Source organism: Lutra lutra, chromosome 7 (assembly GCF_902655055.1).
Source record: "Lutra lutra chromosome 7, mLutLut1.2, whole genome shotgun sequence".
Lineage (NCBI taxonomy): Eukaryota > Metazoa > Chordata > Mammalia > Carnivora > Mustelidae > Lutra > Lutra lutra.
Window position 1 is genome coordinate 142,765,302 of NC_062284.1, and position 13,739 is coordinate 142,779,040.

The 13,739-nt window shown below is 50.0% G+C and overlaps 1 protein-coding gene across 2 annotated transcripts in view; it reads left to right on the top strand.

Annotated features, from left to right (window-relative positions):
- WDR25 (WD repeat domain 25) overlaps positions 1 to 13,739 on the top strand; it is a 141,596-nt gene that overhangs the window by 1,504 nt on the left and 126,353 nt on the right. For both annotated transcript variants that reach the window (XM_047738982.1, XM_047738980.1), the window contains exon 3: positions 1,609 to 2,453. In XM_047738982.1, the coding sequence (XP_047594938.1) occupies positions 1,609 to 2,453 (845 nt within the window). The remainder of the gene's footprint in view (positions 1 to 1,608; positions 2,454 to 13,739) is intronic.

The following is a 13,739-nucleotide window of genomic DNA, read 5'->3' on the forward strand; positions in this document are numbered from 1 at the left end:
GTCAGCCGCTGCAGACAGCTAGGTGGGGGGGAGCCTGGTGGGTTCCCTGTGACAGGGAGGAGTGGCATGGTGTGGGGCTATGTACAGGGGTTGAGGCGGGTGAGATGTCTGGGCAGGACCAGGCTAAGTAACAGAGAACAGAAATGCCAAGTTGTTTGCGGCGCACGGTCCGCTAGTTTATAATTAGTCCTTTATAGAAGCTTTATTTAGACAATGGCATTGTGTGTGGAAGGTGTTACCTGCTTAGATTAAGCTGCAGGAGAGGGGTGGTGGTGGGAGTTCTGGAGGAGGTTGAATGATGACACAATGTGTCCGGCCGTGGAGCCGTTCAGGCGATGGGGGAAAGGTGTGGATGGGGCGAAGTGGTGGGATTGCTGGGGTTGTGAAACCCACCACCTAGGGAAAGAGCTGGGTGATAGACAGGCTGAGTGCCTTAGCAAGGGACCCAGAGGGAATTTCTGGCGGTGCCCGGACCCCACATGTGGGAGGAGGGGCTCTGTGGGACGCGAAGGTCGGGCATGGAGTAGGTAATCAGGACGTGTTGTCTCAGAACCTGGCGTGTGGCTGTTGGTGCTGCTCCGTCGCGCCCTCTGCTGTCCGGGATGCGCTGCGCACCCTTGGTTTCCTCCTGACGGTTCGTCCTCCTAAAAGCACGGAATTGACCTCGTCCAGATGGAAGCACTTTCCAGAAACTAGTTGGCAGCAACTTATCGTGTGTGATGGTTCAGAATGTCAGGAAGAATTTTTAGAAAGGGGCAGTTCGCTGCTGGGTGAGTGTGTGTTTGGAGTGAAACTGGCAGATTTGGACCTTACCTTTAGAACTGGGGGACTGGTGCCTCGAGCGCCAGGGTCTGGTGTTGCGGGTGTGTCTCCCCAGCTGGCTTATGGTTGAGATGGGGTATCTAGGCAGGGGAAACGGAGGCACTGGAGTCCCAGGCGGGGCGGTGAAGGTGAGGGTGACATGCTTTTCCCGTTTGGTGGGTTCTGGACATCTTTCCATTTTCGTATTTTGAGACCTAACCTCAAAGGCCCAAAGTAACCTTCCAAAAGGCATCTTTAAAATCCTGAATCTTTCTGTTAAATCCAGACTCCGTGTACTTAGGCCCTCTTTATGTCTTTCAATAAGGTTTTAGTCTTCTTCCTGTAGATCTTGCTAATTTTTGTTTAAATTATTTGCAGATATCCCATAGTCTTCATTAAAAAAAATTAAATCTTCTGATTATGGTTGGTGTATAGAAAAACCCTCATTTTAAATTTTTACTTATTTATTTATATATTTTTTAAAAGATTTTGTTTATTTATTTGACAGACAGAGACACAAGTAGGCAGAGAGGCAGGCAGAGAGAGAGGGAAGCAGGCTCCCCGCAGAGCAGAGAGCCCAATGCGGGGCTCGATCCCAGGACCCTAACACCATGACTTGAGCCGAAGGCAGAGGCTTTAACCCAGTGAGCCACCCAGGTGCCCCAAAAGCCCTCATTTTTAAAATATGTTTATTCTTAGAGTTTTCCAATCATGGATTTGCTAGGGGGCATGTTTTCTTTTAATTACATGTGGTGGTAAATATTCTTACATGCATGTATTCTGACACTTAACTTTGTTTGGTCTCAGGTAGTTTGTCCTCAAAGGACAGCAGAAAACTATCTTCAATGGCTTCCTTGGTGGCTTATGATGACTCGGAGTCAGAGGCTGAGACCGAGCCCGTGGGAAGTTTTACTGCCGCTGGCCAGATGAAAGACAGCTCTGATGGGCTCCAACCTCCTGGGCAGGATTTTGCATCCAAAGCCCCAGGTGTGACGGAAGGGACAGCACTGCCTGCAAAGCATGGTTCTTGTGAAGACCCAGCTGGCCATCGTCTCCCACTGGTTCGGCTCTGGAGAAGTGACCCAGGATCTTGTCCCAGCCAGAGGTTACAGTGGCCCAGGATGGAGCCTGATGTCACCATCCCTGCAGATAAGCCTCCTCGACCTTCCCTGTGGACCAGCTACACTCCAGCTGGCCATGTGCCCCTGGCAGCTGCCCGCTTTAGGCCGGTGAAACTCTCCTGGGGGACTTACAGTTCCCCCGAACCATCCTTCTGTGCCCAAACCAAATCTGAAACCCCGGGTAAAAATGGTAGCTCTCTTCAGAGGACCAGGTGTGAGGACTGTATTGTGCCCTACACCCCGAAAAGACTACGACAGTCACAGGCATTAAGCACAGAAACTGGCAAGAGTAAAGATGTGGCGTCCCAGGGTCCGTCTGCAGGGCGTGCCCCTGCCCCTCTCTGTGTGGCCCCCAGAGTGTCTGAGTTTATTCAGCCATATTTGGACAGTCAGTATAAAGAAACCACGATTCCCAGGAAAGTGCTCTTCCACCTGAGAAGCCACAGGGGCCCCGTCAACAGCATTCAGTGGTGTCCAGTCTTTGCTAAGAGTCACATGCTTCTCTCGGCTTCCATGGATAAAACCTTCAAGGTAAGGCTTGCGTGATACCGCCTTTTCAGGGACTCTTAGAAGTAAACTGCTGGGGTGTTTTATTCTTCGCAACAGTGAGGTAGGGGTGCTGAACATCTCTGGGAATCCTGTAATTCCCCCTGTTGCATTCGGGAGTGGGTTCTCAGTGGCCCACCCTGGACTGTTGGTCCATTCTGTGCCCTCCACGCTGATGCTGCCTTGCTTAGGCCACCACAGAATGCTAGTCCTTAGCCCTCGTGGGGACACTGAGGACATGCAGGCACACTGGTGCCCTGGGGGATGAGGTCGCTGAATGAGGGCAGAGGGGGAGGAAAGCAGGCTCAGGGCAAGTCCTGGGCCCCTTGTGAGCCGCATGGAGTGTTCAGCATGCCAGTTAGGTGCTGGGCTCTGTGTTGGACGCCAGGGGAGCAGAGGTAGACAGATTGGTCCCTGGCTTCGGGGCATGTGGTGGTGGTGTAGGGCCATGGACAAGTGGAGAGGTCCTCACAGCCCTGGGCTCAGGAGTGTGAGGACTAGACTCCCACTGGGACACAAGTGCTCCGTGAACCCACTGGGAGGGACAGCAGCCCAGTCTGGGAGGGCTTGGTGAACGCTTCCAGGAGCAGGGGAAGGTTCACTTGGTGGAGGGGTGAGACGGGGCAGAAGGATGTTCTTGGCCATAAAAGTCTTGGGGGCCTGTTGGCTGGAGGGGTGGGGTGTGCAGTGAGGGGCCCAAGGCTGCGGAAGTAGGCAGGGGCCAGACCGGGAATGGCTACGGATGCCCTGCCGAGGACTTGCGGTTTATACAGAAACTCTTTTGTTGCTGTTGCTTCTTTGTTTTGAAAGCTACTGAGGTCGTGCAGACTTGCAGTAGGCCGGCCGCACATACGCAGCGATGTAGCGGAGTTACATCCTGTAACCTGTCCCCAGCCCCTCTGGGCTATACGCTGTCCTCCTCCTCACCCTCCTCAGCACCTAGCAGCTCACCTGTATGTGGTACGTGCCAAGTAAATGAGAGCTGAACCAAAGCTTCATGGAAACAAAATGGCGTTGGAGTCGAAGGGACGTGGCTTCAGATCCAGCTTTGTTGCGCAGCAGCTGGTCGGCTGGCCCCCTGCGAGTCTGGTGTCTCATCTGTAAAGGCCATAATCTTTCCTGCATCATGTGGTCATGTGAGAAAAACGCTTACAAAACCCTGGCATAGAGCTAGGGACCCCACGGGTGCTCGGTAAATGCCAGCTTCCTCTAACTCTGTTCCTCAGAGTTCTAGAACCGTCCTGTCCAGGACATCGTATTTGCAAGTTATATATATATATATATATATATATATATATATACACACACACACACACACACACACACATATTTTTTTTTTAAAGAGATTTTCTTTATTTGACAGAGAGAGAGATCACAAGTAGGCAGAGAGGCAGGCAGAGAGAGAGGAGGAAGCAGGATCCGTGCTGAGCAGAGAGCCCGATGCAGGGCTCGATCCCAGGACCCTGAGATCATGACCTGAGCCGAAGGCAGAGGCTTTAACCCACTGAGCCACCCAGGCGCTCTGATGGGTGTTGTTTTTAAGCAGCCAGTTTGAGTCCTGAATCCACTAGTCTGTGTTCTCTTCTGGCAAGGCGAATAGAGTTGTGCAGGGACAGTGCTATGTCCTGCCTTTAGTCTGGAGCCTGGGGATCTTACACCCCGTGCTTCGGTGCTGTTCCTGTGGGGGAGTGGGGGTGGGGCTCAGGTCCACTCAGGAGGCTTCTGGTGTTCCTGGTGTGCATGGTAACGTACTTGGTTCAATCCCGCGGTGCTGGGGCTTCTCAGCGCTCCTTCCCGAGTCTGTGCCGTGGAGGGCCAAGTGGAGACTTGGCCCGTTGGTCAGGAGCACGTCTGGAGGGTTTCTGGTGGGCCCGCATAGGGTCTGTGTAGTGCCAGGCCGTGTCTGGCTGGCCCTGGAGGTGGGCTGCACTTAGTGTGATCGGGGCCTCGTGGTCTGGCTCCATCCCCAACAGCTTTGTGACCCTGGCAAGACACTTAACCTCTCACGTTCTGTTTCCTCCCCCATAGAACAAACTCACGGATGGGTGGTTCGCACTTCTGAGGTGGGACAAACGCCAAGGTGTGTGTGTCCGAAGCACCCAGTCTAAGGCCAGGCACGGGTTTTTGTGGAGGGTAGTGTGGTTACAGGTGGGCTGCCTGAGGGGCACGGGCAGCCTCTTTCTAGACCCTGCAGGGAGGGGCCGTCCGGCAGATGCCGGCAGCACAGGCTGGAGGAGGAGGCAGCCTCTCCTGGAGGTGTCGGAGGGCAGGCTGGGTTGCTGTGGGCAGAGATGGGTGGAGGGATGTAGGGCAGCAGTTACGCCCTCGTGTGTGCCTGCCACCTGCCTGCTGTCTGCGGGGTCTTGTTCCTGAGGGCGAGGGGCAGGCTTGGAGCTCTGTGAGGACTGGTTTGCCCCCAGCATCACTGAGGTGCTCTCTGGGCCCTGCTTGGCTCACTTGCCCGCCAAGTTTAGGTTTCCCTAGGCAGAGGCATCCCCGCTGTAGTATCGTTTTTTAAACAGAGCATGTCTGAGTGAAGCCGTGTTTGGGTGTTGTGTGTGTTCAGCTGTGTGGTGGGTGTTTGTGGAGTAGATGAGTGTGCTAGGTGCTATGCGTTGGGGATGCGTGGACATCCCCAGGGAGGGGACCCTGGATCAACCAACCAGCTGTGACACCTTATGACCAGAAGGGGGCGCAGTTGGCCCAGCTTTGGAAGCTGCTCAGGCGCTCCGTGGAGGGGGAGGGTCTGCGTAGGAAAGCTTTGTGTGGGGTGATGCGCTCAGACCTGGGTCCTGGGCCGTTGGCTGTGGAACTGCCCTCAGTGGGACCGGGTGCAGCTGCTGTGCCCGCCCTTCCCGAGGAGGTGGTGTGTGCACTGCAGGTGATGTGGCCACCGGCCTCTTGCTCAGCCCGGCAGGCTCCAGGGAACCCTGTCCACCGCACTGTCTGGCAAGGGTGGCATTGGAGGTGGTCCAGGGACAGGGCATGGCTGCCTTCATGCCTGCTGGGTCAGTGCCTCCTGACCTCCTTCTTCCTTTGGGATCCTGAAAAAGCAGGGCTTTAATAAGCCCTGCATACAGATGGTTGGACCAGGATCCTCACTGCTTTAAGATATTTGACAGCTGGGACGCTCGAGTGGCTCAGTCGGTTAAGCGTTTGCCTTTGGCTCAGGTCATGATCCCAGGGTCCTGGGATCAAGTTCTGCGCTGAGCACCCTGCTCAGCGAGGGGCCTGCTTCTCCCTCTGCCTGCCATCCCCTGCTTGTGCTCTCTCGCTCTGACAAATAAGTAAAATAAATCTTTAAGATATATGACAGTTTCCAGTGACAGAATTGCTTGGCAAATTGATTTTGAGCACCTTTTCAGTGTGAAGAATGTGTGACGGGGGCCGGAGGAGCCGGGATGGGAAAACCGATTGGGGACTAGGTGGGAGCAGGGCTGGGAACCGGGGAGGGAGGTCCTGGCTGAGGCCTCAGTTTTGCTGGGGCCTCAGCTTCATGGATAGCCTGGTGTGCAGCCCGCAGTTCCAGGCAGGATGGTGTTCCTCCCCTTCCCTGGAGTCGTCGGGGAGGGGAGGCGCCGCAGATCTTGGGGGACTGTGAGGTGGAGGGGGGGAGTGGGAGGCATGTGGATGCTGAGTCTGGAGGAGTGAGTATGGGGCTGTGGGCGCCGGCAGGAGCCCTGGCTCCCTGTAGCCCAGTCCTGGGTGGACAGCAGACAGTGCAGTGGGGGACGAGCTAGAAAAGGTGGATATGACAGGGTGCCCCCCCCAGCTCTGTGCTCCTTTCCTAGGGTGCCTTTCCTCTTGTCTTTTGGTTGAAGCCTGCCAGAGTGCCTTCTTGAGCCCCACTGCATCAGGAAGGAGGGAAGAGCCTGGGGGCTGGGGTCACAGCACTTAGTTTGAATCCTTCCTCAGCGGCTGACTGGCTTTGTGACCTCGGGCAAGTTACTTCTCCGAATCTCAGTGTGTGTGGTTGGTGCAGATGACTGTGCCGGCTTTGCTGGGTTTTTGTGGAGAGGAGACAGTGTTGGATGTGAACTCTGGTGTGGTCCTTGGCGCATAGTAGGCACCTGCTGTGTGCTTATGGTTTTGCTCTCCCCAGGAATCTTCTCCCTTCCTTACCCCGAAGTGGCATCTCGTTCTGCCTGTGTAGCCATGAGCCGGATCTGCAACACCTTGTAGATTTTGAGCCTCGTGAACATGGAAACTGTGCCAGACCCATTTTTATATTTTCCACGGCACCTGGCACAAAGTTTTGTACATGCTAAGTGATCAGTAAAGAATAAAGAAATTGTTTTTGGATTTTATTTCCAGCCTCTGGGAAAGGATGGTCTCTTAAGTGCATAGATTTTATTTGCCACTAGGGGGCACAGTAAGACTTCATATACGCTCACTCAAGCTTCTAGAATGTGAAAGAATCCTTGATTCAAGGTAGTATTGACTGAAATATGATTTCTTTTCTGATCAAGAGAAAAACAGCACAATCCATCTGATTTGTCTAAAGAGCGTGAAGTGCCGGTTCCTTCATCTCTTTAAAATGCAGCTTTGGAATTCATAAATCTCAATTGGGCACATTACAGTGGAAAGATACTTATTTTAATATGTTCTAAATGTTCTGTGAGCTGTAAAATATGCTTATATTAGTTTTGAAAAATTTACAGCTGGAGACATTAAGTGAAATAAAACAATGGCTCCTGGCTGCACCGATGCTCTGTTTTCTTTCCTGATGATCCCCTCCTGCCCCGGCCTGCAGCACGTATCTGTTTCTGACCGTTGTAATCCCAGCACGGATACCCTTTTATCTACTCTTCATTTCCCTGTGTCCTCATTTGGCTCAACACGTCTGAATACCCACTGCACGTAAAGGTAGAATTGAGACTTTGAAGCCCTTGGAAAAAGTACAAGTGTGGCCCGCTTCAGCCAAATGCAGGCAACCCTCACCCCTAGCCCCGTGCGCAGAGCCCTCTGCTAGGAACCAGACACATTCTCACAGGCGTCTGACGTCTTTTCTGCTTCCAGGGACCACCGTCCATGCATCAGAACTCAGAGTTCTGAAACACAGAGGGATTTTAAAGAAAATGTATGAATTAGGTGTTTTTCATTTGTTTTACAAAATTGTTTGCCTTAGGAATTTTTTCCATAATAGGCTTACCTATATACCTAAAAAAATTTTTTTTTTCATTTTCATCATGAACGTAATGAAAGCTTATTGTGAAAATCCCTGAAGATGCAGAGAATATGAAGAATGAAGGAGAAAACAGAAATCGTTGATAACCCTAACCCTGAGTCAGTGCCTCACGAACACTGCAGGCCTTTCCTCGTCTATACCCTCCGTCCCCGTGTGTTCACGGAGCTGGGCTCACTGCGGAGCGGACGCAGTTTTGATTCTCCTCTCTCCACCCCCATCTTTGTGCTGTTTGCAAGGAGCATTTTTATACCTTATTAAAAACTTTCCCCAAATGTATTTTTATGACTGTCTCAAGTTCAAGACTTTGCTTTGTCATTTCTGTGTTGTTTCCTTTCATTACCTGCTTCTCTTTCTGAAATCGCCAGTACTTCAGTGAACAGGGCTATACATAATGCTTTTCTGTTGCCTTAGTGGAGGTAAGATGGGCTTTGATTTACACCCGGGCTTGAGCTAAAGCCTTTGTGTCTGGTAAGTGGAACCCAAATAGATTGGCAAAGCTTTGGTGCTATTGTTATGAGACCCTTGGGTTCCTATTCTGTATCTGCTACTTGGTAGCTGTGTGACTTTGGGAAAATCACTTTGTCTCTCTGATTCCCTGGTTTTCTCATTGGTAAAATGAGTATAATGGCTGCCCGTGAGGGTTGTTGCTATGTAGAAGAAATGAGAAGATGCTGCGCAGTGCCTAGCATGTGGGAGGGCCCGAAAGACCTGTTCCTGATTCCCCTTTTCTTTTATTGATTAAACAGTTAGAAGAAAGGCGAGTCACCCAGAATCCTCCAACTTAATGTAACTCTTGTTTTTGTGAATCTTTTTTTTTCTTTTTAAAGATTTTATTTATTTATTTGACAGAGATCACAAGTAGGCAGAGGGGCAGGCAGAGAGAGAGGGGAAGCAGGTTCCCCCCTGAGCAGAGAGTCCAATGCGGGGCTCAATCCCAGGACCCTGAGATCATGACCTGAGCCGAAGGCAGAGGCTTTAACCCACTGAGCCACCCAGGAGCCCCTTTGTGAATCTTTTAATAATCTGTCTACAGATACATGTTTTTCCAAGTGTTCCATGTCAGTACTCCTGAATAGATACTTTTAAAATTTGAAAAGTTTTTGGGTTTCTTTGTACCAAGCTGTTTACCTGCTCCCATTTCAAAAATGGCACATTTATTTGGAAGGCATGTACTGGGGGGCTGGGTCTGTGTCTCCAAACTGATCCCGTTTAAAATGTGGTAGAAGAAAACGAATTGGAGAGTGGTTTGCCAGCTCTCAGCACGTTTTGTGTCTGGGCCTCTGGCATCCTGGGGAGGAGCGATTTCGTACCTGAAGAGGCCCAGGAGAGGGAGTCTGGGGGCAGGGAAGAGGTGCCCACCTAGAGTGGCACCAGATCAGTTGGGTCTGGGGCCCCCTTCTCACATGCATTTGAAGGAAAGGATTTTGTTGTGGAGGCTGAAGACCCACATTGGGGGTCTCATTGTGCTGTTTGCCAGCTCTGTGGCCTCTGACAGTGAGGAGGCTGGAGAGAACTCACCATCCCTCACCACCACCTCCTAGGAGTGGTTCCAAATGTTTCAGCTCCTCTTTGTGACTGGCCTGTGAGGCAAGGGCTGGTCTTCTTCCCACTTTACAGACAAGGAGGCTGGGGCACAGAGGGGTTAAGGGATTTGCCCGCGATCACACAGCTGGTATACTGGAGAAGCAAGATGGGCGGCTGTCAGACCACAGAGCATGCAGAGCTGAAAGACTCATTCTGTTCTTTTGCCTCTGAGGATAAGGGATGGGAATGGGCATCCCCTCTCCCCAGTTGTGCCCAGGCTCTGTCCCAGCCTCAAAGTCCTATGGTTCTGCTAAGGGACATAAGGAAAAGAGATGATTTCCGTAGTGGTTTGGATTTGCATTTTTATGTATTACAGGATCCCGTTGATTTATCATTGTTAGCATATCTGGTTATATTAGGATATCTTAAATGTGCTTTGTAGGAAGTAATATATCTCAGATTCAAAGACAAGGAATTTATGGATTCAAGTGCCAGAGTGAAGGTTTATTTCAGTTTTGAAAGAATTATTCTTGATGGATTTTACAAAATGAGATTGAGAAATGATTTGATGTGTAGAGTGAGGAGTTGTGGAGCATTATGCAGATGATTGGCAATTTATTCCAAGCACGAGGCAAATCTATTGGAAATGAGAGCCGCACAGCTGGGGAGGAGGGCTGGGTTGTGGTGGTGGGCGTTTGGTATTTGGGGAGTGAATGATTAACAGTGAGCCGAGGGTAATTAGGGGAAGGCCAGGAGAGACTGGGTGCTGCGTGTGCATGTGTGCAGAGATCATCTGGGTCCGTCTTCATTTTACAGAAGCCCAAGGGGGGGAAGACACTTGCCTGAGGGCACCCAGTGAAGTCAGGTGGTGATGTGGAGCTGGGATCTTCTGTAGGAGGTGCTGGGGTGCTCCTCTCCCTTCCCACCTTTTGTGTATTTTTGTTTCCGGGAAAGTTCATGGTCATCTCAGTTGTCCCAGGGGTGGGAGTAAGGGTGTCCAGCCCATCGACAGCAGGGTTGCCAAGCTTCTGGGAACTGCTGTGAGATCCTGAGCTGGAACCTTCTTTGTGGGAAGTGATTTTTTTTTTTTTTTTTTGACACTCCTCTCCCCCATATGAAAGCTGCAACGTTTCTGAGGCCAACAAATGAGACATTTCCCACTTTCCCTTTGCTTGCCAGAAGGGCCTTGCAAGCTTTCGCCTTGCAGAAAAAAACCTTAAGTTGAAGGAGGAATAAGAAAAGGGAAGTGTGGCAGAACCCAAGCTGTGTTTTCTGCTTTTTGAAAACTTCGTTGCGTTGAACTTTAAGAGTGTACGCAGGGCAGGCTGTGTGCTTGCCAGATGCTGACGGGGAGAAAACAGTGCTGTGCGAGGGTGCAGCCTCTGTCCTCAGGGAACCAGCCTCATCCAGTCTCATCCCGTGTCATTAAGGGAAGAATAGTGCAATTTGGGAAAATGCTTTTAATGTAATTGAACAATGCAGATTGCAAAATTGGCACAGTTAAGAGTTGAGGCAGTCTAGTAAATTATTTCTTGCTGCTTTTAAAACTTGGACACAGAAGATTCTTAAAGGCACCCATTTACTGCCCAGTGACAGCTTTGTCCCTCTCCTTTAAAAGAGTAAGTTGTTTTAGGTTTACCTTAATTTTATCATAAAAGTGCTAAAATTTTGGGAAAAATACAAAAAAAGGTAGAAGTTAAAAAAAAAACCATAGGTCTCCACTCAGGCATAACGACTGTGGATGTCTTGTAAGCAGCTTTTCCTTTCCACATTTTTTCCCATGAGCATCAGCTGGTTTTAATTATACCGTAGGTGCTTTGTTTTTGTAAGCAGCATTTACAAACTTTGTGATGGTTATCTTGCCCCCATACTTTTGCCCCTTAAAAGAAGGGCACAGTCCAACCTTGTCACCTTTTCTCGAAGCTTCTGCTGTCCCTGCTTAGGCTTCTTCCCCAGGTGCAGACCCCCGTGTGAGGGGAGTGGGGCAGGGTGCAGGGGTGAGGGCATAGGGGATGGTCAGAAGTGCATGCAAGGGAGAGCAGTTGTATCAGCCCAGGACTCCTGCAACTCCCACCCTCACCCCCCCACAAGCTCTGTGAACCTAGGCTGAAAGGCGGGAGGACCAGATGGCTGGAGGATCCTGGAGCTGCTTCCAGGCTGGCCTTCCGGTCTTCCCTCGCTAGGGGCGAGGCGTTGGGCACCATGTCCCCTCCTGTGGAGCAGGGGCCACGGGGAGATAGGCCATACCCCTCGGGAGGTTCCCTGTCAAGGGCTTTGATCTGGGGACTCAGATTAGTTCCTTGCTCTGGGTATCCCTGGATGGAGCTTCTAATTTCCTTTTCTTTCCAGTTCTCTCTTTGCCTTAATGTTTTGTTTTTCTGGGAAATCTCCTCCACTTTATCTTTCAATATATATTTTTTTGATTTTGCATTTCTGCTGCCATATACTTAAACTTTTTTTTTTTAAACTGAGTATAACTTATATTCAGAAAAGTGTTCTATTCTGATCTATCATATTTTTATATTCCAAGAGCTGTTTCTTGTTTTCTGAATGTTCCTTTTTTAAAGAATATGTCATTTTTTATAAAAAATTGCATATTTACAAGGTCTTATCTTAGCAGTTGGAGTTCTTTGAAAGTTTTCCTATGTTTTGGAAAATGTTCTTGCCCCTTGTCACCTCCTTTTACCCCTGTTTTGGTGTCTGTGTTTCATGTGAGAGGACAGGGACCCTGCCCTGCTCATTTCTATTCAGGGAGGAGGCTGGTGAAAGCTGATCTAACCAGAGGCTGTGTGTGTGTGTGTGTGTGTGTGTGAGAGAGAGAGAGAGAGAGAGAGGGAGGGAGGGAGGATGGGGCCTGTCCACAGGGAGGTTGCTGCAGGGTGATGAGGTGGCCGGCTGGCACCTAGGGCAGGACCCCAACCCACGTGAACCTCCCGACGTGTTTTGGGTACCCTGGTCAGTTTCCCAGACGGGACTCTTCATGCCGTGGCTGCTGGCATTCAGGCATCTGAGCCAGGGTGAAGGCTGGGGTCTCTGTGTGGGGCGTGCAGATGTCAGTCCGATGTGTCCTCCAGCTGCCAGCTTTTCCTCCCAGCACACAGATCTACTATGTTCTTTTCAGCGCCTACAGAGGCCTTCCATTTATGACACACGCCATCAGTTATGTGTAAATGTGACTGTGTCTTCTTCCCCTAGACAGTGGAAGAATTATTAACTTTCCTAAACATTTGCTAATTGAGTGGTGTCTTATTTGAGAACCAAATGAATTCATTCGCGTGCAGCTCCTTTAAAACCAGGTCGGCAGCTCGTTAATGCTCAATAAGTGTTTGTGGGTTTTGTCCATCAGTCTCCTGCCATCTTAGCATTTCTCTTCTGCAGCAATTTACATACTAACTATATTGACCTGTCATCATATCCCTCCCCCCGCCCACCATGTGTTGTTTGACTTTGCGTTTTGGTACTTCCTTATTGTTATTATTTTTTACAGGGAAAACCTGACATTTTTTTGGGTCAAGTGTATAGACCTTTCCCTTTGTAATTGTCCTGTGGCCTTAGAGCATGGCATGTCCTCCCCCATCTCAAGATCTGATAAATAGTCACCTATATTTGACCTTCATCTAGCAGTGATTAGCTTGAGCCAGTTTCAATTCTCATCATCTCTTCCAGGCTTTCTGTGGGTCCGGGGCCGGCTGTGCCCGCCGTGATGAATGTGTGCTCGGTGCCAGGGATCGATTGGGATATTAAGGAGCAGCCCTGCTTCATGACGCTCCCTCACACTGATGCTGGCTGCTGATGATTTAAAATGACCTGCTTCCCATCCAGCTTATTCCGCAGGGCACGGGTGCGCCATGACCGCCTCAGCCTTTCCTCAAAAATGAAATGTTGTTTTTGACCATAAAAGAAATACATGTATGCTATGGAAAGAACAGGAAGGTATAAAGAAAAAAACTGCCCATTATCTCTGCGCCCAGAGGCGATGACTGTGGGCTTTTGGTATATTTCCATCCAGTCTTTGGAGATAAAAGGCAACATAGTCGAGTTCCAACTATCCATGTGATTTTAAACCCCTCCGTCCCCCCCCACGTACTGTGGCAGCGGGGTTTTAACGCCGCGACTCACTGTGGTGGTTTTCAGTGCGCTCTGTGAGCCCCCCGGGGTCCTCGAGACCCTTTCACAGGGTCTGGGGGGTGAAAATTGTTTTCATAATAGTACCTAGAAGTTATTTGCCTTTTCCATTCTCCTTTTCTCTTGAGCGTACATGGAGTTTTCCAGAGGCAACGGGACGTGTGCTGTTATAATAGATTAAGTGCAGAAGCGGCTCTGCGAGCCCAGCTGTCTCTATTAAGCCGGCCATTAAGGAGCTGGCAAAAATGTAAACAGTGCCTTCTTGCTGATGTTTTTTTTTTTTTTTTTGTCTTGGAAAATAAAATTACTTTTCATAAGAGATGTTGATTATGTTGACATGTAACGGGTTTATTATTGGTACTTTTACATAAATTAATACTCTGAAGTGTTCTCAGTTTTAATTTCGAATATGCTAAACGTGGATTGATAATAAC